At 40.3% G+C, this 24954-nt stretch overlaps 2 protein-coding genes across 2 annotated transcripts in view; one reads left to right on the top strand and one right to left on the bottom strand.

Moving 5' to 3' along the window:
* Positions 1-2023: 2023 nt before the first annotated feature.
* Positions 2024-16392, bottom strand: rpl7 (ribosomal protein L7). The gene is made up of 7 exons (XM_048529152.1): positions 16317-16392; positions 15725-15827; positions 10043-10209; positions 9733-9870; positions 8295-8404; positions 3530-3740; positions 2024-2086 (listed from the first exon to the last, which is right to left on the bottom strand). Exons 1-6 carry the CDS (start codon positions 16328-16330, stop codon positions 3532-3534), a joined length of 741 nt encoding a protein of 246 aa, XP_048385109.1. The 5' UTR covers positions 16331-16392; the 3' UTR covers positions 2024-2086; positions 3530-3531.
* A 195-nt stretch (positions 16393-16587) lies between these two features.
* LOC125451681 (retinol dehydrogenase 10-like) overlaps positions 16588-24954 on the top strand; it is a 66533-nt gene continuing 58166 nt past the window's right edge. The window contains exon 1 of the mRNA XM_048529151.2: positions 16588-17307. Within this exon, the coding sequence (XP_048385108.1) occupies positions 16858-17307 (450 nt within the window). The 5' untranslated portion in view covers positions 16588-16857. The remainder of the gene's footprint in view (positions 17308-24954) is intronic.

The following is a 24954-nucleotide window of genomic DNA, read 5'->3' as shown; positions in this document are numbered from 1 at the left end:
CTGAAACAGGAGGCCTGGGTTCAAGTCACACCTGCTCTAGAAGCATGTAATACCATCTCTGAACAGGTTGATTAGAAAATGTCTGAATCAATTGTTGGGCACTTATGGCTTAGTGGCAATATCCTTACCTCTGAGCCAGCAGATCTAGGATCAGGCCCCACCTGCTCCAGAGGTGTACTGCAATATTTTCAGATTGATTACAGAAAACACGTATGCATACTGCCCAAGTCATCTCTTATATGGGAAATCTTCGACCAGGACGGTAAGCAGAGACAGCTTCTAGGCCTGCCTAGAGTTATGGCCTCCCAATGTGCCAGTGGTAATTTGTCACTTAAAACTGACCTGAGGGAAGGCTTTGACCTTTAGTTAAAGACAGATGGAGCCAGGAAACTAGCACAAATGAGCTGTTTATTTAGCTCCAATCTGCCCGATCATTCTACTGTGGGGCCCAAAAGCCAGACAAAGTACTCAAAATATTACAGGAATATTTATATACAAGATTAGTTTGACTTAAGTAACTAAAGATTCATGTGTTTGCAGTGTAAATTAGGTAATTTAGTCCATCTTTGTCAGCCCTTCTCATACTATTGTTTTTTCACATTGACTTCAGACGTTTGTATGTAATAATAGGTCTTTCATACACTCAACAACTATGTAAATAAACCTAACTACTTCACTCAGCAACAGATTTAAGTCTCTTCTTAATGCTGATAGTTACATCATATCAATTGCAATGGTTTTCTAACAAAGGATGGTCTGCACAGATAGCACACTAATAACAGCATAACTAATGCTTCGGAAAAGGGCATGGTAAAATCGTAAGTGTTGAAACACAAATGGATGAACTTTAGCAACAGAAATAGTATCTGAATAGACAAATAAGGAGACCAAGAAGGGATACTGATCTAACCCAATGTAGCAACAATTACGATATACTATGTGTAAATCATTCACAGAACATTAAATATTTCTAAAAATTGCATCACCCATAGATTAAATGCCTAGCCAATAATTATGATTCCCATGATCTGCTTTAGTTTATGCAGTCCAATCCTGCATAGCAACACGTTTAAAAGGCAGGGAATTTAATCATTCTTATAACAAATGTCACATTAAAAACTGCTTGCCTATCTCAGAAAAAAACTGCAGCCATGTGACAGAAAATTATATAAAGAAAACATATTTCTGAAAAAGCAAAATAAATCAATATAAAATCAACTTACAGAAAAGAACAAACCATCGGCCTACACATCCCTTCTCTGTTCAGTACTAAAACATTCTGCTTAGGTCAAATCCATGTTTATAAGTCTCTCTGAGCTCCACTTTGCCATAGCAACCGATCTATTCAGGTCCACTGGCATTCCCAACTGTTCGCCCATCAAGAATTAACTTGTAACTACTCTTCAGGATTCAGTGAAATCCGAAAGATTTTAACTTGGACCAATTTGTTGTCAACCAACCAATGCACACAGTGATCCAATCAATCCATTGGCCACTGTGTGCTATTAAAGGGTTGGGCAGCCCATTGTTCAGAATAATGCAATTTTGTATAAACTAAGTGAAGCATAAAAACAGATCTTATGAAGTTAAGAAATTCCCGTAACAAAATTCTTTGGCACAATAAATTAATTTCAAGCGAAAACATTACATAGTCATTGTCTCCATCAACACAGATCAGTCTTCTGACTGCTTCAAACCAACAGACAAGCTGAAACTTTGACAGTGTGTTCTTCATTTAAAAATATAAAAAGTTGTTGAGTTGTATAATGCATTACAGCTGTAGTATGAAATCAAACTTTAAGATAAGAAAATGTTAGATTTTGATTTTCCCTCAATCCATTACCTTAAGCTTATTTCAACAAATTTTTCTTATGCCAATTCTAAACTTTCAATCTTTGCAATTTCATATCACAATCTCAATTTAGGAGTTGTGGTTTAATCGTGAAAGAATGGAGACATATCGATTTAAATTTAAATCTTTAAAATTCTACAGTAAAAGCAAACAAAAGTCCAAGACAAAAGATTACTGTGCAAATAATTTCTTTATTTAACAGAACACGATGGCAATTTCACAGCTGTGGTTTACCTAGAAGGGAAGAGGAGAAAAAGAAGAGAACCAGTTAGAATTTTTAAAAACAAACATAAATGACAAAATTTCTTGGGCTTTGGACAGAAAGTAGATTGCACTGCATCTGGCAAAGATCTAGAAATCTCTTTTGTTAGATATATAATCAGTTTACACACATGCTTTTTCTTTATTTCCTTCTTTTCCTCCAAAGACTCTAACTTCCTTTCACAATGACAAACATTAACTAGAATAAGTTGCCTTTACCTTTCAGGGCACCATTAAATTTCAAATATTTTCTCCACCTCTTGCTATGAAATAAACTATTTCATGAATCATTCTAACTTGTTTGAAGACTTTGAATATACATCTCCTGCAAATGTATTAATACACACTTTGCATATCAAGGATTATGAAATCTTAATGTTCAATAACTTCAGTATATTAATAGTTTGAGAGCACAAAAACTGCAATTTGATTAAAATCCGTTCAACCCTGTTAAAATCAGCACAGGAATAAATCAAAACTGTAGACACATTCCCAAACAGAAGAATAAAGTTACAAAAGGTCATTTTAGCTGGAAAAAGACTCACACTGTATTATTCTAATCATTGCTTCACAGGCATTACCTGCACAAAGTATTTTGCTGCCTACTAAATTCCTGAGTAAGTTAAGTTATTCATTTTGTACCAGATGGTCTGACATGCAAATGGACCAGAACATACAATTCCATGTGGTTATGAAAATTGAAAAATGGTCTTTACATTGCCGTTAACCCCTGATTAAGCATGTATTAAATTCTTATGGAATAAACAAAGTAAAGGTTGCTTTCAGTTAGCCCTCCAGGCTCACTAACATCCACCTACCCTGGAAGCCAGTAGGTAGGATACAATATCACAACTCCAACAATATTGCTGCCTGTGGAGAAAATATTGTGTTACCACATGCATAAGAAGACAGTTCCTTCCTCAAGCCCAAACTAACTCAAAGAACATGTTAATAAGCTAGCTACAGACTCAACTCAGTCAGTCAGCTATAATTACAGCCGGATGCAGAGTAATCCCTTCCCATTCTCTCCCACACCAATTTAGCATCTATTCCCAGAACTTTGAATGATATATTAAAAGACACCATATGACCCAGCAAGTTTAGCTTTTGTTGTGCATTTCTTATAAAACCAGCACGTGCTTTAACAATATCTCAAACTGAAACTCAGTAGTACATTCATTTAGCTTTCATCACATTTTATTTAGCCTATGTGCACTAATATCAAACCTTTCGGGGCATAGCTGTAGAGATGCAGAGTTCTCCAGAAAATATGTACATTTGAGTTTCTTCATTCATCATGTATTCTAGCACTAACTTATATTCACATCAAGTTTTATTTATATATGCTTCAACAAGAATAGCAACTTTATCACACCATTTCCACAACCCCTCAAAAATAAAAATGAACACACTTACCTTTAGTTCATTTTTCTGATCATCCTGTTGATTTGGTCTTCTCTGTTACCAGCATCACCACCCTCAACAAAGTGTGTTGTCTTTTTGTTCATGCCACCACGTGGTGAAGATAGCTTGAAGGGCCATAAGAAATTGTTGGCCATTTTGAAGTTCTTTCCTACTGTGTAGATCTCATGGATCAGATCCTCAATACAAATGATGCCATATTTTCCTGAAATGTAAATAAATCGGTAATGTGCATACAATTTTTACATAATTGCACAATTAAAACAGAATTGTACTATAGAGATATGCTCTCTGCCATCTACACCTAGTTCAAGCCGTCCATGGATGCATCCATGGGAACAGGTTGATTAGCTCCTTTGTCACAGGAACAGACAAAATGTATCACACACGTTATGAGAAGGGAAGGGTATTTAAAATGCGAATATCATTCTCCACACAGGAGAATGCCTGCATCTTGCTAGCTCAATATTAACCGTATACATCTGTAACCCTACACATCTGCGCTTCTTACAGCAATTCAGTTCTCTTGTAGATTCAACTTTTCTTCTTGTTATCTCAAAGAATGACAGATCTATAATAAAGATGCTCATCATGTCTGCACCAACTCTCTGAATGCCATTCTTCTCCCATCATCCCACAGCACTGTACTTTGCTCCTTTTGAAATAGCAATTCATCCAAGATAATAAATTGACAAGACAATAATAGTTTAAAATACAAGTACACATGATATACAATATGCCCCACCTAAGAAACAAATCCAGTCATAATAATCCAGTTTTCCACCTCACCCCTATTCCAAAAACAGTACAACAAAAAATGCAGATTGGTTGACAACTTCACAAAGTCTTCAATACTTTATTTTAAGAACCAAGTATGTAAATGCACCTTCAGGTGCATCAAGGGTTTACTAGATTGATATTTTGAATGAACACCTTGTCTTATGAGGAGAAATTGGACAGACTGGGCTTGTTTCCACTAGATTTTAGAAGATGAATGAGTTGATTGAGGTATTTAAGCTCCGGAATGGTATTAACAAGGTAAATACAGAAGGTACATTTCCTCTTGTGAATGAGCCCAGAACTGGGGGCATTGTTTGCAAACTGGAGATCACCTTTTTCCCCACAGAGGTCATATTCATACAGCAGCGAAACAGATCCTTGGTCAAACTATTCCACACTAAACATAATCCCAAACTAAACTAGGCCCACTTGCCCGCTCCTGGCCATATCCCTCCAAATCTTTCCTATTCACATTAACTATCTAACTATCCAAATGTCTTCTAAACGTTGTTATTATACCCACACCTACCATTTCCTTAGGAAGTTCATTCTACATGCGAACCACTCACTGCGTAAAAAAAAAGTGCCCCTCGTGTCGTCTTTAAATCCCTCTCCTTTCACCTTAAAAATGCACCTCCTAGTCTTAAAATCCCCCACCCTAGGGAAAAGATAACTACCGTTAACTCTATACCTTCCAAATTCCTATGTTCCAATGAAAGAGGTGCCAGCCTATCCAGCCTCTCTTTATAACTCAAACCTTCCATACTCAGCAACATCCTGGTAAATCTCTTCTGAACCCCTTCCAGCTTGATATCTTTCCTATAACTGGGCGACCAGAAATGATCTGCAGAGACAATTCTTCTCAGATGGGTTAGAGGAAGCTTGGAACTCCCTTCCTTATAAGGTGGGATCATTGAATATTTTAAGATGAAATTTGTTAGTTGTTAGCTAAGGGGATAGAAAAGTGGAATTCAAAAGATGAACAATTCAACTACTCTAATGAATGGCAGACAGGACTCGAGCAAACCAAATGGCTTACTTCTTTTCATAATTCATACGTTCAGTTCACAAGCATGTCCCCAAGCTTCATTTTAATTTAAAATATTCCTGTCATACCGACCTCCATGTCCTTGGTCCCCTGCAATTTTCCAAAGAAATTCACAATAACCTTAAGAAGCAGCACTTCCATTTGTTTGGTTAGGTGCTTCCTGGTCTTCTTGACAACAATTTACAGCCCTAATCCTTGTCCCTTTCTTTGCAGGTGAGAGTTTTTTTTGTGTTCACCTTTGCAGTGGCTGTTCAGCATTTCATCATTAACATCTCACCAGCAAGATTCTGCCTGTACATGTCGAATTACCATTCCCTTTTGCCCTACACCATCAAATTTTTTAAATAATATTTTCTGTCTTCCATTCTATCTCCCAAATTCATTTGCACAAATCCAACTACATTCTCGATTGCCAGAATATGTAAGTCTTACTACAACTGTGCAAGGCATTGGTAAAGCCACATCTGGAGTGCTGTGTATTGTTTTAGTTTTCTTACTTAATGAAGGCTGATAATTGCAATAGAAGCAGTTCAAAGAAGCATCACAAGGCTGATTTCTGGGATGAAGGGGTTATCTAATTAAGAAAAGTTGCACAGGCTGGGCATATTTCTCATTCTTAACATTAATAAGAATATCTTAAAATATTGAGGAGGCTTGACAGGATAGATGCTTAAGATTCTGAAAATGAGTCATTCTGGACTCAAAATGTTAACTGTTTCTCTTGCCACAGATGCTGTCAGATCTGGTGAGTTTATCCAGCACATGAAGTATTTTACTTTCAGATGCTGTGGGAAATTTATAACTAGGGTATCCAGTTAAACGTAAAGAGCTTGCCATTGGTGTACGCGATTAGGAGGAATTTATTCTTTCCAAGTCATTAGTCTTTGGAATTCTCTTTCTGAGCAAGAGTAGAGGCTGGGTCATTGAAGGTAGTCAAGGCAGATTTAGAGATTTTTGACTAATTTTTGACAAAGGCGTCAAACGGGCAGAAAAGTGAAGTTAAAGCCACCATCAGTTCAGTTGTGATCTTATTCAATGACAGACAGATCATGCTTAAAATTAAAGAATCGTACTGACCATACGCAAAAATATACATGATTGCCAGGTAGAAATCCTGAAATTCCCTTCCTAACAGCACTAGGGATGTTCCTGCACTGAAAGACAAAACTATTGGCAGCACATGAACCAGATAACTCAGAAGGCAAACATCCCCCCACCTTGTAATGGACAGGCCTGTTTATTAGATTGTCATTAAACTGTGTCTGACTTTATTCCCATACAGTTAGCAGTACAACATGATTTCGGTTCCTTTGCTGCAACCTTGGGCTGTTCCATTACTAACAGGCAATTCAAGTAAGATATCAATAAATATTCATGCAGGATAATATTTCAGAGTTGACAACTAGTTTTAGTTAGCAGTACATATGAATAATTAGTAATAAGCCTTTTCCTAAAAATTGTGTGGTAAACTGTCAATAGGCTTGACAGTCAATTACATTGGACTTAATACAGTTTGTAATCATCAACTTGCGAAAGAAGGGAAAAAAACTGTTCCTTGACTTCTAGCCATGACTAGTGCAATACATTCGTGGATAGTCTCAGCCATACTACCACACTTTAGCCCTACTCTGCAGCTGTGCTTATCCACCATATGTGCATACTGAATTCACTGGTTCAGTCAGGAAATACTGTGTTTTATTACTTATTTTTGTTCAAATACCTGTAAAACCTCATATCTCTAGTGTTCTTCAGCACCCCTAAAAGCCACCCATGATGTGTGCCCAACTGATTCTGCTGTCTTAAGCATCCTTAATTACAGATTCTTCATCACTAATGGCCCCACCTTCAGCTGCCTAGTCCTCAGCTCTGGAGTTCCTTTCCTAAGCGTCTCTGACTCTCTTGAAGGTGCTCCTTAAAATTCAACTCTGACCAAGCATTTAGCCATTTGCACTGATCACATTAAGTGATACAATCTCTAATTTTGCTTTAAATGGACATGAAGCACTCCAAGACTTTTTATGACATGAAATATGCCATATAGTTCTAAGTTGTTACTGTGTTCTGATAATGTTAGGTATTACACAACCAAGTAAAATGCTGAATTATCAGCCAGTGTCAGATGTTCCAAGATTTAATTGTGTGACCAATAAAATCAAAAGACTGTGAAACTTCTTTCCATGCATAATGTTTATGTTATTGGATTAGTAATCCAGAGGCCCAGAATAATGATCCAGAAACATATTCAAATTCAATCACAGCACCTGATGAATGCAGATTCAATTATTTCTATCTGGGAATTTTTAAAACAAAACTAGCAATGGTGACCATGAAACAACAGATTATGGTAAAACTCCAAGAGGTTAATCAACATCCTTTCAAAAGGGATCTGCCATCTTTACCACTCGTCTGACTCTAGACCGTCAGCAATGTGCTATAACCTCCTGAAGTGGCTAAGCAAGACACTCAGTTATATTTCAACATAACACCACCTTAAGGGCAAATGAGAGATAAATGCTGATCTTCTCAATGATACATGGAGCCCATGGAAAATTTAAAAAAATACTCAGTGGCATGAATGGGAACTCATGGCCACAAAAGTAGTTGGGGGAAATAAAAGCCAAGATGCAAAGGAAAAAGGAATAGCAGTACAAGGTGATTGCCTTAAGTCAAGTTCATGTGGAGCAAAAAGAAAGACTTATACAACGCTTTTTCAGAACCAGACATTCCAAAGTGCTCTGAAGTGTAGTCACTATTTTCACACAGTTGACAAGACTCTAAAAACTACCCTAGTGCTGGGAGATGTCATCAGTTGGCATAGTAGCAAGAATACCAACAAAACAAAAAGCTATAATAATAAAAAAAACTTTGCATAAAATTATTACATACATTTTATCAAATTAAACCTGTACTGACAAGTTTAAATAATCTTACCCAGCTTCTTTTCAATCAATGAGTTGTCAGTGAGACCGATGCGCTGATGTTTAATTTTTCCAAACCCACGTTTGTAGATCAATTCACGAACAGATTTCAGATTTGGATATCTAGAAAATTAATAAAGTAACAAGGCTTGTTTAAAAATGTTACTATTTCAAGACACGACTCCCTTAGTTAAATTCCCAATGCATATATTAACCTATAAAGCTCCCGCATTCTCAATCAACACAAACTTAGTTCTGTGACTAGTTGATAGTGACATATTCAGTCCTTTGCTGGTAGCAAATTGACTAACATCCTCATCAGATTTGAAAGGCAGGTTTCAGAGACACCACTTCAACAAAAGTATACTCTTTAAAGCACTTTACAATATCTAACAAAAAGGCCTCAATTTAGCCTACAAAACATAGCAACTGTTCTATTTATATTTCTATGTGTAATTTACATTTGCTTGTTAATTGTTTTTCATTTGAATTTCTAATCCAGCACAGATTCTCCACAATGGATCAGCATGCTACATAGACTTTAGCCACAGGAGGATGAGGAGAGAAAATTAATACGAGAAAAAGGGTAAGTCAAAGCAAAAATTTACCAAACCTATATAGAACTTCAGGTTGCCCCAAACTGCTTCACTATTGTATGTGTATGCCTGTCCACTTCTGGGGATACATCTATATTCAGATGTCAACTGAGAGGCAGGATGTGGAGTCCACCAGCACTGGCAGACCCAGAAGGGCTAGAGTGCATCATCACACTTTAATTAAATAAGTTTCCATCTACCAGAGTGCATCTAAACCACAGTTCGTTTTAAAGAAGAGAATTAAAATCCAAGAATGGATGATGCGTTTATATCACAATGGTGTTTGAATCCATAATGTTTTGATTCACATTCAAGAGTCAAGATTGACACCTGTGGCACGAACCAGCGACCTCAGCAACATAGCAAGATAAGACAGAATACAACAGGATGGGTCCTTACTTACCCAGCACATTTGTGGAAATTTGATTGGTAAACGGTCAGACTCAGCTGTTTAATAGCACAAGGGCCATCGACAGTTGAGTGGCACCTGGCTCAATAATATCCTAATTGCCAAAGTACTAGGAGGTGCCTTGGCATTGAATATACATAATGTTTACACCTTGAGGAAACCATTTTAATTTTAAACGTAAAGAAAACTATGTTATCTAGTCATCACAGAAAACTAGAAACCTTTCCAATGAAAATTAAAAACTAGACATAAATGACAAAACGGAAATGTGTTATGATTCGTAATCTATTAATACATATGTCTGCCTGTAGCACTATATATTATAAAGCACCAACAGCATCTATTCAGAAAAATCATACCTGGTTTCACACTGACAACAGTATAATTCACCTTTAAGCCAAAATACAATGTTACATTTGATTTTTTCTTATTTCCAAATCACATACCCCCATGCAATGTATGGCTCTGCAATACGGAGCATGTTGATTGAAGCCTTATTTAGTCTCACAAACACTCCATTGAAGATCTGACGCAGTCGTAGGAGTTGAAGCACCTTGCGGACTTTAGGGCTAACACCATTGATGCTACAAAATCATGGAGAAAAATTAGCAAGATAGATAAAGGAAAATTTTAGTCCACAGTAGTTGCGTATTTGCTGTTTGTAATAACTTTAAAAATGATAACACACTTTTACATTGAACAAAAGTTTATTCACCTGTAACCACAATAAACAAATAAATATCCATTTAAACTTACCCCCTAATACGGATCACAAAAGCTAGTCTGGGTTCCGCAGGTACGTAGTAATTATTAGCTTTACGTGCCATTCTGGCAAGGCGGATCTCACGTCTGTACGTTTGTCTGTACTCCTTGTGGTAACTTTCAGCCCTCTTGTAGATTAGTTTTCTCTTCTCTCGATTTATCTTTAAGCAAAAATATACTTTGCTTAAAATCTTAACTATTTTACTTACTTTAAATAATCAACTATTCCATTATTGCATTTTCCTCAACTCTCCACACTCAGAAAACCTAACACTCCAAAAGTACTGAAAGCATACATTAAATAAATTTTCATATTAGTACCATTTTACAATTAGTTCAGAAGGCAAATTAATGTTAGCATTCATTTTAAGAGGGCTAGAAAGCAAAAACAGGGATATCTATTGCTAAGGCTATACAAGGGTCTGGTCAGACTGCATTAGGAATATTGAGGCAAGTTTGGGTCGCGTATACATGGGAGCATGTGCTAGCCTTGGAGGGGTCCAGAGCATGTTTACAAGAAGGGCTCATCTTAAGTGGAGCAGTTGAGAACTCAAGAGTCTGTACTCAACGGAGTTTAGAAGAACGAGGGGAATCTGATTGAAAATTTCAGAATAGTGAGAAACATGGAAAGAGTGGACATGGAGAAAATGTTTCCAACAGGAAAGACTGGGACCCAAGGGCACAGCCTCAGAGCGAAGGGCTGACCCTTTAGAGCAGAGATGAGGAATTTCTTCGACAGAGGGTGATGAACCTATGAACTCTGGCACAGAAGGTTGTGAAGGCCAAGTCATTGACTGTATTTAAGGCAAACATACATAGGTTGAGTAGCAAAGGGATCAAAGGTTACAGGGAGTAGGCAGGAGAATGAGATTGAGAAATGCATCAGGCATGATCGAATGGCAGAGCAGGCTCAAGAGAGTGAATAGCCAAATTCTGCTCCGATGTCTTATCATCTTATATAAACTAAAGTGTACATTGTATGTAAAACTGCAGTCACCATCATTCACTACACACCTAAGATGTTAGAATCATAGAATACCTACAGTATAGAAGCTGACCATTTGGTCCGTTGAGTCCACACCAACCGTGTGAAAAGCATCCCACCCAACACCCCCCCCCCCCCCCCCCCCAAAAAAACGCCACCCTATCCCTGCATGGCTAATCCATCTAGCCTGCACATCCCTGGACTGTGGAAGGAAACCAGAGTACAGGAGAAAACCCACGCAGGTGTGGGAGAATGTGCAAACTCCACAGAGTTACCTGAGGCTGGAATCGAACCCAGGTCCCTGGTACTGTGAGACAGCAGTGGTAACCACTGAGTCACCATGCTACCGTGCACATTCACCCCCACTCCAAAACAGGTTAAACTTAAAATTTCCTTGTGTAAATTAACATGACAAACTTGTTAGACCACAAACATTTCAAACAAAAGTTATTTCATGGGACGTGGACATTACTGGCATCATCAGCATTTATTGTCCATTTCCAATTGTCCTTGAGAATATGGTGGTGACTCACCACCATAGAGGTTAAATACCAATTATTTACAGTTTCACGTTAATCTCATGATCAGTAAGAGAAACAAGGAAAGCCCTGCACTTATGCACCGTTTTTCTGGGCCAATATGATCGCTAATGAATCTTACATGAATTGCAGGCGCTACTACAAGAAATGTGGCAACTAATTTGCACACAAGGTCCCAAAAATATGACACAGAACATATAATTGCTTGAACATATTTGCTCAAACGTTGGAGCAGGAATTGAACCCCAGAACCTCTTGACTTTGAACCACTATACTTAGGATGGAATGTGGAGTAATCAGATCAACCCCCACGATTTTACTAATTAGCAAAGCAAGTTGTGGCCAACTATGGCTCCCAGTTCAAATGGGATATTGCTCCCAAGTGATTACACCGGATGCACTGAAATTGCTTTGAAACTCAACAATGTGTTTACAATGTGTAACAAATGCTGTTAAATTAACCATCGACAGGAATGTTATCTTCAGATCCTAGGTTGCTGTAGTACATATAATTTACCAAGAATATAGACAATCCTTTTTGCTGTTTCTACATTGGGAAGATGCTGAATAAATGACTACTTTTACAAAAAATCAACATGATGAATGAATACAAAAACTCATTAAACTTACAAAACTTATTTATGGCAACCTTTGGTGTTCAATACTAAACAAAAAGAACCCAAGAAATGAAGATGTTTGAAATCTGAAACAAAACCATAAATTGCTGGAGAAACCGAGCAGGTCTGACAGCTACGGTTAAGAGAAAGTACAGAAGGTTCATTGGACACAAACCACTGACCCTGCTTTCTCTCCACATATGCTGCCAGAGTTTCTTCAACAATTTAATATAGAACATAGAACATCACAGCACAGTACAGGCCCTTCGGCCCTCAATGTTGTGCCGACCGGTCGTACCGATCTAACCTACACTATTCCATGTACGTCCATATGCTTGTCCAATGACGACTTAAATGTACCTAAAGTTGGCAAATCTACTACCGTTGCAGGCAAAGCATTCCATTCCCTTACTACTCTGAATAAAGAAACCACCTCTGACATCTGTCCTATATCTTTCACCCCTCAACTTAAAGCTAAGCCCCCTCGTGCTCGCCATCACCATGCTAGGAAAAAGGCTCTCCCTATTCACCTTATCTAACCCTCTGATTATCTTATTTGTCTCAATTAAGTCACCTCTCAACCTTCTTCTCGCTAATGAAAACAGCCTCAAGTCCCTCAGCCTTTTCTCGTAAGACCTTCCCTCCATACCAGGCAACAGCCTAGTAAATCTCCTCTGCACCCTTTCCAAAGCTTCCACATCCTTCTTATAATGCAGTGACCAGAACTGTACACAATACTCCAAGTGCGGCCGCACCAGAGTTTTGTACAGCTTCACCATAACCTCTTGGTTCCGGAACTCGATCCCTCTATTAATAAAAGCTAAAACATTGTCTGTCTTGTTAACAGCCTGGGTGGCAACTTTCAAGGATCTGTGTACATGGACACAGATCTCTCTGCTCATCTACACCACCAAGAATCTTACCATTAGCCCTGTACTTTGCATTCCGGTTACTCCTACCAAAGTGCATCACCTCACACTTGTCTGCATTAAACTCCATTTTCCACCTCTTAGCCCAGCTCTGAAGCTTATCTATGTCTCTCTGCAACCTACAGCATCCTTCATCATTATCCACAATTCCACCGAGCTTAGTGTTGTCTGCAAGTTTACTAACCCATCCTTCTACCCCCTCATCCAGGTCATTTATAAAAATGACAAACGGCAGTGGACCCAACACCGACCCTTGCGGTACACCACTAGTAACTGGTCTCCAGGATGAGCATTTCCCATCAACTACCACCCTCTGTCTTCTTTCAGCAAGCCAATTTCCGATCCAAACTGCTATATCTCCCACAATTCCATTCCTCCGCATTTTGTACAATAGCCTATTGTGGGGAAAGTTATCGAACGCCTTGCTGAAATCCATATACACCACATCAACCGGTTTACTCTCATCTACCTGTTTGGTCACCTTCTCAAAGAACTCAATAAGGTTCGTGAGGCACGACCTTCCCTTCACAAAACCGTGCTGACCATCCCTAATCAATTTATTCTTTTCTAGATGATTATAAATTCTATCCCTTATACCCTTTTCCAACACTTTACCAACAACTGAGGTAAGGCTCACTGGTCTATAATTACCAGGGTTGTCTCTACTCCCCTTCTTGAACAGGGGAACCACAGTTGCTATCGTCCAGTCATCTGGCACTATTCCTGTAGACAATGACGAGTTAAAGATCAATGCCAAAGGCTCAGCAATCTCCTCCCTGGCTTCCCAGAGGATCCTGGGATAAATCCCATCCGGCCCGGGGGACTTATCTATCTTCACCCTCTGTAGGATTTCTAATACCTCTTCCTTGTGAACCTCAATCCCACCTAGTCTAGTAGCCTGTATCTCAGTATTCTCTTCGACAACATTGTCGTTTTCTAGAGTGAATACTGTGGAAAAATATTCATTTAGCACTTCCCCTATCTCTTCTGACTCCACACACAACTTACCACTACTATCCTTGATTGGCCCTAATCTTACTTTCATCATTCTTTTATTCCTTAAATACCTATAGAAAGCCTTGGGGTTAACCCTGATCCTATCCACCAACAACTTATGTCTCCTCCTGGCTCCTGAGCGCTCTCTCCAGCTCTTTCCTGGCTACCTCACAGCCCTCAAGTGCCCTAAGTGAGCCTTCACATCTCATCCTAACATAAGCCGCCTTCTTTCTCTTGACCAGAGATTCCACCTCTTTCGTAAACCACGGCTCCCACGCTCTACAGCTTCCTCCCTGCCTGACAGGTACATACTTATCTAGGACACTCAGGAGCTTTTCCTTGAATAAGCTCCACATTTCTAATGTGCCCATCCCCTGCAGTTTCCTTCCCCATTCTATGCTCCCTAAATCTTGCCTCATCTCATCGTAATTGCCTTTCCCCCAGCTATAACTCTTGCCCAGTGGTATACACCTATCCCTTTCCATCACTAAAGTAAACATAACAGAATTGTGATGGTTATTGCCAAAGTGCTCAGCTACTTCCAAATCTAACACCCGGCCAAGCTCATTACCCAGCACCAAATCTAATGTGGCTTTGCCCCTTGGTGGCCTATCTACATACTGTGTAAGGAAGCCCTCCTGCACACACTGGGCAAAAACTGACCCATCTATAGTAGTCGAACTATAGTGTTCCCTGTCAATATTTGGAAAGTTGACGTCCCCCATGACAACTACCCTGTCTCTCTCATTCCTATCGAGAATCATCTTTGCTATCCTTTCCTCTACATCTCTGGAACTATTCGGAGGCCTATAGAAAGCTCCCAACAGGGTGACCTCTCCTTTCCTGTTTCTAACCTCAGCCCATACTACCTCATTTGACGAATCTCCAAACATCCTTTCTTCAACTGTAATATCGTCCTTGACCAACAATGCCACATCTCCCCCCACTTTTACCATCTTCTCTGTTCTTACTGAAACATCTAAATCCCGGAACCTGCAACAACCATTCTTGTCCCTGCTCTATCCATGTCTCCGAAATGGCCACAACATCGAAGTCCCAGGTACTAACCCATGCTGCAAGATCACCCACCTTATTCTGGATGCTCCTGCCGTTGAAGCAGGCACACTTCAAACCAACTTGATTGCTGGTGCCATCTTGCGTCCCTGAAACTTTATTTCAGACCACCCTACTCTCAACCTTTTCTATACTCGAACTACAATTTTGGTTCCCATCCCCCCGGCTGAATTAGTTTAAACCCACATCTTGAGTCTCAAATCAGAGTTCTCAACTTAAAGAACGACATTTACAGAGGTACGAAGAAACAGTTGTCTGAAGTGGGATGGTGAAAAAGACTAATATTAACGTCAGTAGATGAGCAATGGCCAATATTTAAGCTGATATTTCATAATGTTCAATTAAAATTTCTTCTGGGCAAGAAGGAGGACCTGATGACATGGACGAACCATTTATGCTTTTATTTAGTGTTTATTAAAGGACATCAACACAAATGTTTCCACGATTATGCAGATATGTAAAACAGTTAAACTTATAATTTCACATGCATTATTAAAACACACTGTTAATCCGGTAGGGTGAAATGTTTCTCAAACCTTCTTTTCTATTAACAAACGCTTGATGCGCTTGGCCTTCATTAGTGCAAACGCCTGGCGCTTTTTCAAAAGGCTTTCAGGCACAGATGGCACTTTCTTCTCTCTGAAAAAGAAAACAGATGGAGGTGGTGTTATTCTACCAGAAATTATTAATCTCAAAACAAAATTTTATCTCAGTGTTCTTGATTTTATATGAATGTCAAACAATGCGTTTACATCCTGATGCAGCAGCGATCGGAAAAAAAATAGGCCACAGCCTGACAGCTCAGAAGCGAAACAAATAATTTAAAAATAGCAACTAAGCACGCTGGAACAAAGTATATTTAAAAAAAAACACTTCGAAGATCTCGGTCAGTTGATCAGCTTAATCAAATCTTTTACAATTAGTGAAAGTTTCAACAAGGCTCAGTGCACAAAAATCCGGACTGAGGAGCATCATAACATTGCGTCTAAACTAATTATCTCTGAAGTGTAATTGGGAAAATACACGTATGGCTTATCACACGCAGTTATCCTGCGAATAAACCATAGCAAAAAGTGAGATTTAGCCAAGGATGGATTCAGATTTTAAAAGGCTTCACTACAGACTCACTTTGCTTCCGCCATGATCGCTATCGCCTGAGAAGGGGGAAAAGGCAGCAACGCATGCGCGGCGAGCAGTTAAAGCCTGCCGTTGGAAACTGTCCATGTTGCTGCCTGAGTCAATGCGGCAAACATCGAAGCATTTCAAAAATATTCAATGGCTTAGCTAGTTTCTTGGAAGTAACATTTATTATAAAAATAAGTGAGGGATGAGCAGGGATCTGTCGATTATTGAGATGGCGAGAGTGACAGCACTGAAGTGGTCTCCTTGGTAGGGTCCTTGGTCGCGGGGCCGTACAGGTTCCTTATTTAAAGAGTGACGCGGATTGAAGATGATCAGAGTCGGGAAGAGGAGCAGGAGGTGCCGGTGCTGGCAAAGGGGGCCGTGTTGGTACGGTAATTGGAAGCTAGGGTAAGGGAGGAGAGTGAGGGCAACGTTTATATATCCATACTGAGAGAAGACTTCGGCCAGCTGAGCCGCCTCGCCTTTTGTCCCGTACTCCCTGCTGTAACGGCCCAACCTTCTCTCTTCCCCCCCCCCGGCACCCGCCATGAATATCGTCGCGGAGTTTTTCGTTGTCATTTTCAAAGTGCTCTGGGCGTTCGTGTTGGCAGCGGCGAGATGGCTGATCAAGCCCAAGGAGAAGAGTGTGTGCGATCAGGTGTGCCTAATCACGGGAGCCGGCAGTGGGCTTGGCCGGCTCTTCGCGCTGGAGTTCGCCAAGAGGAATGCCAACCTGGTGCTGTGGGACATCAATCAAGAAAGCAATGAGGAGACGGCCGAGAAGGTCCGGCAGCTGGGCGCTCGGGTGCACACTTACACTTGCGACGTGAGTAAGAGGGGCAGCGTCTACCGGACGGCTGACTTGGTGAGGAGAGAGATCGGAGATGTGACGGTGCTGGTCAACAACGCAGGTGTAGTGTCCGGGCACCATCTCCTCGAGTGTCCCGACGAACTTATCGAAAGGACCATGATGGTCAACTGCCACGCTCACTTTTGGGTGAGTTTGAAGAGCTGGGATAGATTACTTTTTCACATTTTCAAATGCTTTTAGTTGTTGATAATGTCATTTGAAATTCTTCCTTGCATGTTCTTTTCTCTCTCTTCCCCCCCCCCCCCCCCGTATGTTTAAAATAGTGGACACAAATTGTGCCGGGACAAATGCGTGTATTTGATAAAATTGAATAAATTGTATCGTGTTAGTACTCGTGATCCAGGTGTATTGAGATGTGGCGGAAGGTTTTCTTTTAATTTCACTAAGATGTTACCAATGTACAAATACGCATGCATCAAAGGTTGTTGAATAAAAAGTTTAAAGAAATAATCGCTGCAAAGCAGCACTATCCGCGTCGCGCTGCTGATAAGTTTTTGTTCCCAAAAGCTCATTCAGACCGGTGGGTATTAATAAACATCGTATAAGTCACTATTAAATTAATGACATGCAACACACAGTACTCTAGCACATTTTTTATTTTGAACTTTTTAAAAACTAGGTGGCTTAGTCGCTACCACTGCCGCTTCACAGCACCAGGGACCCGGGTTCAATTACATCCTCGGGTGACTGTCGGTGCGGAGTTTGCACATTCCCCACGTGTCTGCGTGGGTTTCCTCCGGGTGCTCCGGTTTCTTCCCACAGTCCAAAGATGTGCAGGCTGGGTGGATCGGCCGTGCTAAATTACCCGTGGTGTTCAGGGGTGTGTAGTTTAGGTGGGTTTTTGAGGGGTGGGATGTTGTGGGTCGATGTTGACTTGTTGGGCCGAAGGGCTTGTTTTCGCACTGTAGGGGTTCTGTGGTGTATGTTTTTTTTTAAAAAAATCTCACTTTAATCCTGATCCCCGTGATTCTAAGCCGTTCTGTGATTTATTGATGCCTTAAGGGAAGGGTTTTAATCCCAGCCTATCGATTTTTAACCTCCTAGTAATAGCGATGTTTGCGTGTATGAGAGATCTCCGATCACTTTGTCCTTTGCCAAAAAGCCCGATGTTTATTCAAATACAAACCTTCACCCTTAATCCGATTATTTAGCCTAACTTTCGAAGTTTGTAAACGTTTTCTTGCATGCTCTCTAGCTGCTGATTATTATGAGCACAATTCATTTTCATAGCCTTTTTTGAAGACTAGGAAAAAAGTGCACGAAATCAATGGCCTTGAGCTTTGCGGACCGTCTCGACTCTGTTATAAACGAGAGCAACCATTTGAGTGTTCTCTTAAAACAGCAGTCTGATTACGGGGGAATCTTAGCGCTTTTTAATTTTTTTAAAAACAAGGAAACGATATCCTTGTTGGGTAAGGAATCTTGTGTTTGTAGTGGTAGTAGCCTGAAACCACCAGGCCTGGCGTATCAACATCTCCGGACAAGTTGATCAGAAAGGTTCTAGTTGAACTGTGACACACAGCAAGTTTACGCGTGTTGCTATCATGGAAGGGACTAGAATCTCCGTCCCAATTCTGTTGAATTGATTCCTCCTTGACGTGAGTTCACTAGTCCTTTTGAACCGATCGAACTCTTCACTTCTACTGGAAACTCTAATGCGATTACTTGTCCCGAGTCGCTGATAACTGTACGCTTTATGAATCCAGGATCGTAGTGATGAGAGATAAGGCATAGAGCTGGACGAACACAGCAATCCGAGCGGAAAGCTGACGTTTCTTGGCCGCCTGTGTTCATCCAGCTCTAAACCTTGTTCTCTCAGATTCTCCAGTTTCGGCAGTTCCTATTATCTCGTAATGATGAGAGTACTCTTTTTTTTTTTCTAGAAGGGTATTAACCTACAGCGTGAATAAAAGCAAAATACTGTTCATGCTAGAAATGTAAAATAACGAAGTAGTCATTGCACAGCATTACTTTTTTAATGACCGGTTTTGTTCACGTGCTATTCTCGTCAATAAACACGATTCTGGATCTCCCAAAGGAACTCCAGATAGTGTCTCCCTTCAACCACTTCTGACACCATAAAAATTCATGTAGGCAATGTCTAAAATTTGCCGCTTTTTAACTGGCAGAAAGGGCTTTCTTTTGGAGATAATGGGAACTGCAGATGCTGGAGAATCCAAGAGGAACAAAGTGTGAAGCTGGATGAACACAGCAGGCCAAGCAGCATCTTAAGAGCACAAAAGCTGTTTCGGGCCTAGACCCTTCATCAGAGAGGGGATTGGGGAGAGGGTTCTGGAATAAATAGGGAGGGGGGGAGGCGGACTGAAGATGGAGAGGAAAGAAGGTAGGTGGGGAGGGGATAGGTCAGTCCAGGGAAGATGGACAGGTCAAGGAGGCGGGATGCGGTTAGTAGGTAGGAAATGGAGGTGCGGCTTGACGTGACAGGAAGGGATGGGTGAGAGGAAGAACAGGTTAGGGAGGCACAGACAAGCTGGGCTGGTTTTGAGATGTGGTGGGGGAAGGGGAGATTTTGAAGCTGGTGAAGTCCACATTGATACCATTGGGCTGCAGGGTTCCCAAGTGGAATATGAGTTGCTGTTCCTACAACCTTCAGGTAGCATCCTTGTGGCACTGCAGGAGGCCCATGATGGACATCCATTCTAAAGAATGGGAGTTGAAATGGTTCGTGACTGGGAAGTGCAGTTTATTGCAAACCGAGCGGAGGTGTTCTGCAAAGCAGTCCCCAAGCCTCTGCTTGGTTTCTCCAATGTAGAGGAAGCCACACCGGGTACAGTGGATACAGTATACCACATTGGCAGATGTGCAGGTGAACCTCTGCTTAATATGGAAAGTCATCTTGGGACCTTGGATGGGGGTGAGGGAGGAGGTGTGGGGGCAAGTGTAGCACTTCCTGCGGTTGCAGGGGAAGGTGTCGGGTGTGGTGGGGTTGGAGGGCAGTGTGGAGCAAACAAGGGAGCCACGGAGAGAGTGGTCTCTCCGGAAAGCAGACAAGGGTAGGGATGGAAAAATGTCTTGGATGGTGGGGTCGGATTGTAGATGGCAGAAGTGTTGGAGGATGATGCGTTGTATCTGGAGGTTAGTGGGGTGGTGTGAGAACAAGGGGGATCCTCTTTGGGTGGCTGTGGCAGGGGTGGGGTGTGAGGGATGTGTTGCAGGAGATGCGGTCAAGGGTGTTCTCGACCACTGCGGGGGGGGGGGGGGGGGGGTGGAAATGTTGCGGTCCCTGAAGAATGTGGACATCTGGAATGGCTCATCCTGGGAGCAGATGTGGTGGAGGAATTGGGAATAGGGGACAGAATATTTGCAGGAGGGTGGGTGGGAGGAGGTGTCTTTTGGAGCCGGAGAGACAAACTTAAATCTTCGGCATTTACGTTAGCTTTCATTTTTTTTGAATAAGATTTGAGTTTTAAACTTTTGGAGTGATGAAGTCTGGATTACACCTATCAATAACTTGTTTCGTACTCTTAACCAAACCTGAAAAATACCTGGCGGAGTGGCTTCTGACTCGATCGAATTACTGCAGAATCTTTATCTGTGGAAGACGTGCGACTTTTGGGATGACCCAGTGAAGACTATACGCTCACCAGCGAATCTTTGATTTGATCAACTTGCAATTGGAGTAGGCATCAGTACTAGTGGTTGAATTTACCACTCAATAGATACAGCCCACAGTAAAGATTCCTCCCGTTTTTCAGCACACTTCTGCACTAAACCTCTTTAATCTCCTTTCAAAATAAAGAAATTTTAAATGGAAGACTGGATCTGTTTGTCACTTGATTATGAATGATGCATTATTTGATGTCTTTGCAGTCAGACCTGTGAAGCCGTTTTCAGAATAAAAGGAATTCTGAGGGCTAAGGCACTTATTTGTATAGCATTTACAAAGCAATGTTACAGTGGCTGCTATTATTTCTGCCATGTATTGGGTAGCAGCTTCAACCTGAACCCCCTAGCTGAGGTGCTGTAGCTCGACTGATGCCTCTGCCTGGAAAATCTACACAATAAGCAGATGGTCCTATGAATCAAGCTGCTTGGAGTGAAAGTTGGGGTAATAAGTCTGACTTTACTACTAGCTGGGAAAATGTAAACTGACGGGCTAGTTCAAAGTGCGGCTTGAATTCACAATATAGTAGCAATACCTTTGTTAAAGCTTGAAAAAATGTTAGATGCCAAATTTAAAAATAAAAGGCATGTTTGACACTAAAACAGAGCAAAAAAAAGTTTGAAAATCCCACCCTGGAGGCATGAAATGTTAAGGCTTCATTATATAATAACGTGGAATGTAGCTTCCCCTCCTTTGTCTCCGTCAGTCCTGATTGCAAAGTACTGAGCATGACACAACCTCTATGCGGACATTCCAGGCATGGTATTTTTGTTTCTCTATTTTCCCCCCACTGATCAGAAAGTGTGACAGCACTCAAAATTACCTTGTCTTGTAGGTCTGATCCTCTTCATTCCTTGAATTCTGTGCATAGGTAGCAAAACCCTGTATTTGTCAGTGGAGTGATCGCAATGTGAACCACAGCAAACGAGCAGAAATTAGTGGAAAGAGCTTCTTGCAGATATTGTTGAATAGAATGTAGCTTTGTGCTAATAATTATAGTGCTAATATATTTTTCTTTGGCTGGCATGTTTGTATTTTGTTACCCATCCATGCAGCTACATATTCTGACCATTAAGTGGCACTACAGTAATTTTATTAGATTAAATTTCAGTGATCTTTTGCTTTTTATAAAAAAAACAGCTTTCATTCTTCCTAAAACATCCTTTTTTATAAGACTATAATATGTCAGAGCAGAAAGCCATTGCCTATTGTTTACTCTGTCATTCAATGAGATTCATTAATGATCTGATCATCCATTTAATCCACTATCCTGGCTTTTCCTCGCATCCGTTGATTTTCTTGCTGATTTTTAAAAATCTATCTCAGCCCACTATACTTAACACCTCAGCCTCTGCAGTAAAGAATTCCACTAATTCAGTACTGTCTGAAGAAATTTGTCCTTGCTTCTGCCTCTGTCTTAAACGGTGACTTGCATTCTGAGGCTATGTCCTCTGTACCTTGACTCTCCCATTAAGGGAAACCATGTCTTTGCATCTACCCTTTTTTGTGTTTTTTTGGATTTAACTGGATATTATCCTCCAATCCAAAAATACTTCCCACTCAAGCTTCTAAGAGTTTAATAATAAAATAGAGGATTATAAATAATCCTTATTGTCATACTTGCTATGGAGATTTTAACAAGGGATGCCTTGCTCTCAAATTAAATGGTGATTTAGCTAATTATGATTTTGGATTTGAGGTACCAAGGTGTGGAGCTGGATGAACACAGCAAGCCGAGCTGGAAAGATGACGTTTCAGGCCTAGACTCTTCATCAGAAATGGGGGAGGGGAAGAGGGTTCTGAGATAAATAGGGAGAGAGGGGGACGTGGATCGAACATGGTCCTATTTCAGCCTCCCCTCTCTCCCTATTTATTTCAGCCTCTCCGCCTATCTTCTCTATCCATCTTCGATCCACCTCTTTTCCCCCCCCCCCCCCCATTTATTTCAGAACCCTCTTCCCCTCCCCCATTTCTGATGAAGAGTCTAGGCCCAAAACATCAGCTTTCCTGCTCCTAAGATGCTGCTTGGCCTGCTGTGTTCATCCAGCTCCACACCTTGTTTTCTCAGATTCTCTGGCATCTGCAGTTCCTATTTATCTATGATTTTGGATTTACTCTTTTCTCTTCTTTCATTGCTGGCCTATAGTTTAACAGGACAACTTATACTCTGGCCAGAGTATAAGTTTTGTAAAGTCATAGAATTCTTTGTCAGCTGCAAGGCTTCTTTTAGGTGAAATGCCAAGAACTCCACTTTGGATGCACTAATTTTTGAACCGGTTGGGGTGGTGTTAGCAAGAAGTCCTTCTGTTGCTTGTGGAATAGCCATTTAACACATTGCACAGCTCTCCTGTAGCTTGTTAGACAGCTTGCAAGTGGTCTCTGCGGCTCAGAACAGCTTCTACTAATTTTTAAAAGCATGTAACATATGTAAACAGACCAGGAAGGTAAAAGTTCAAAATCCTTTTCCCAAATAAGGTGGGAGTGTTAGAGATGCATGTTCTGACTACAGCTTTTCACACTTTATTTAAGGCAGCTAAGATTTGTGTTCATCTTGCCCCTTATCATAATCAAAGGTGGATGGATTATTTCCATATTTTTCTTATTGCTCATTTTAATATCTCATTTATTCATGGAAAAGCAAAAAAGGGAAACAGCTGGAATGCTGTTTTTATTGATGACCCCTTTTAACCCTTGAAGTGTCAATTTTTGAAATGGCTGTCGTTGTGCATAATTGAGATTTTTGCTTGAATTTCATGATCATGGGAGTTGGTACTCCAAAAATCTTGATATGCTGAAGTCATATTTCACCATTTTAGTATTCACCTTTTTTAAATAGTATAGTTTTTAAAAATTTGTAACAATTTATGCCTGCTGAGCACGAAAATTGCATGAATCAAATGTTTAATCTGATTCTTTAATTTGAATTTTGATCTCTTCAGTCTTCCCAAAGTCATTGCAGTATTGGGTCATCCTTGCTGGATACCCCAAGATGAGTGAAACTTTTTATAAGTAACTAAGGATGCATTTACTGCTACAGTGATGGCATGGAATTATTACAAGGAGTCAAACATGGGATTCCTCTGGAGTCTGTATTAAGAACATTGTATTTTTGTGATCGGTGTTAATGACCTAAACTTGGATATACAGGATACATTTGAAACTTGTAGATGATGCAAAGCATTGTAAAGATAGTGATGAACTTCAAAAGGACATAAAATATGTTTTGTGGAATAGGTGGATTTATTATGAAGTTTTTAAATTCTGTGAAATGTGAAGTGATGCACTTGGGAAGGAGAAACAAAAAGATAATATCAAGTAAAGAATACAATTCTGAAGTGAGGGTAGTAGCAGAGGAACTTGGTGGGGGATGGGGTCATTTACAATATTATCAAGTTTGCATCCTTCTAAGCGCCAATGGGAGGCAAGTGAGTGATACATCATTTGCTGTACTGTGCAATTCTGAGGACCACATTTCACAAATTATATAGGCTATCGTGTAACAAAGATTTTGAGAATAGTTTCAAGGATTGGGATTTCAGTTACAGGATTAGTTTGGAGAAATTGTCTGCTTTTCTCAGCTGGTCAAAGTTATTTGAGGCATAGACGAAGTACATGAGGAATAACTGTATGTTCCGGTTAGTTTAAAAAGTCGAGAACCAGATGCAACTTTTTTAAGAGCTTGTGTTGCCAATAATTGATCTGGAATTCACTCTGAGCATGGCAGAGATAAATTGAATTGCTGCATTCAAGAGCAAGTTGGATCGTTTTCTAATAAGAGGTTTGTGGGGCCAAAGGGAAAAGTCAGGGAAGTGAATTATCTTTCCAGAACTGGCAGGACATTATGGATCACACAGCCACCTTTGTTGCAATTCTGTAATTCTGTCATCTGCAGTGAATTTGCAGTAAATAGAGACTTTCATGAAAGACTTCTCAAATTTTAGAAAAAAAATTCAGTCAAAAATATCAGCTTGAGGTTTTGAATCTTATTCTCGGCAAGTTAATATCAGTATCAGTGAAGCTACATTCCTTGAACTTTGATCTTCAGTTTGCCACAATATGGTTGTTCAGATTGCATTCTAAATGTTAGGGGAGTGATCTTTAGAGTTCTAGTTGTTAATTGGCTGAAAGAATGTAAAACTACTTTTCTG

Source organism: Stegostoma tigrinum, chromosome 5, assembly GCF_030684315.1.
Source record: "Stegostoma tigrinum isolate sSteTig4 chromosome 5, sSteTig4.hap1, whole genome shotgun sequence".
Classification (NCBI taxonomy): Eukaryota; Metazoa; Chordata; class Chondrichthyes; order Orectolobiformes; family Stegostomatidae; genus Stegostoma; species Stegostoma tigrinum.
The sequence above is the reverse complement of the archived record's forward strand: the minus strand, read 5'-3'. Positions and strand labels throughout refer to the sequence as shown.

What these genes read in the sequence shown, in the direction of transcription:
- rpl7 (XM_048529152.1), bottom strand. An exon ending in TTTGTGATCCGTATTAGGGG is followed by an intron (nt 9,871 to 10,042) that starts GTAAGTTTAAAT and finishes ATGATTTTGTAG; the next exon opens with CATCAATGGTGTTAGCCCTA. An exon ending in GAGCCATACATTGCATGGGG is followed by an intron (nt 8,405 to 9,732) that starts GTATGTGATTTG and finishes TTAATTTTCTAG; the next exon opens with ATATCCAAATCTGAAATCTG.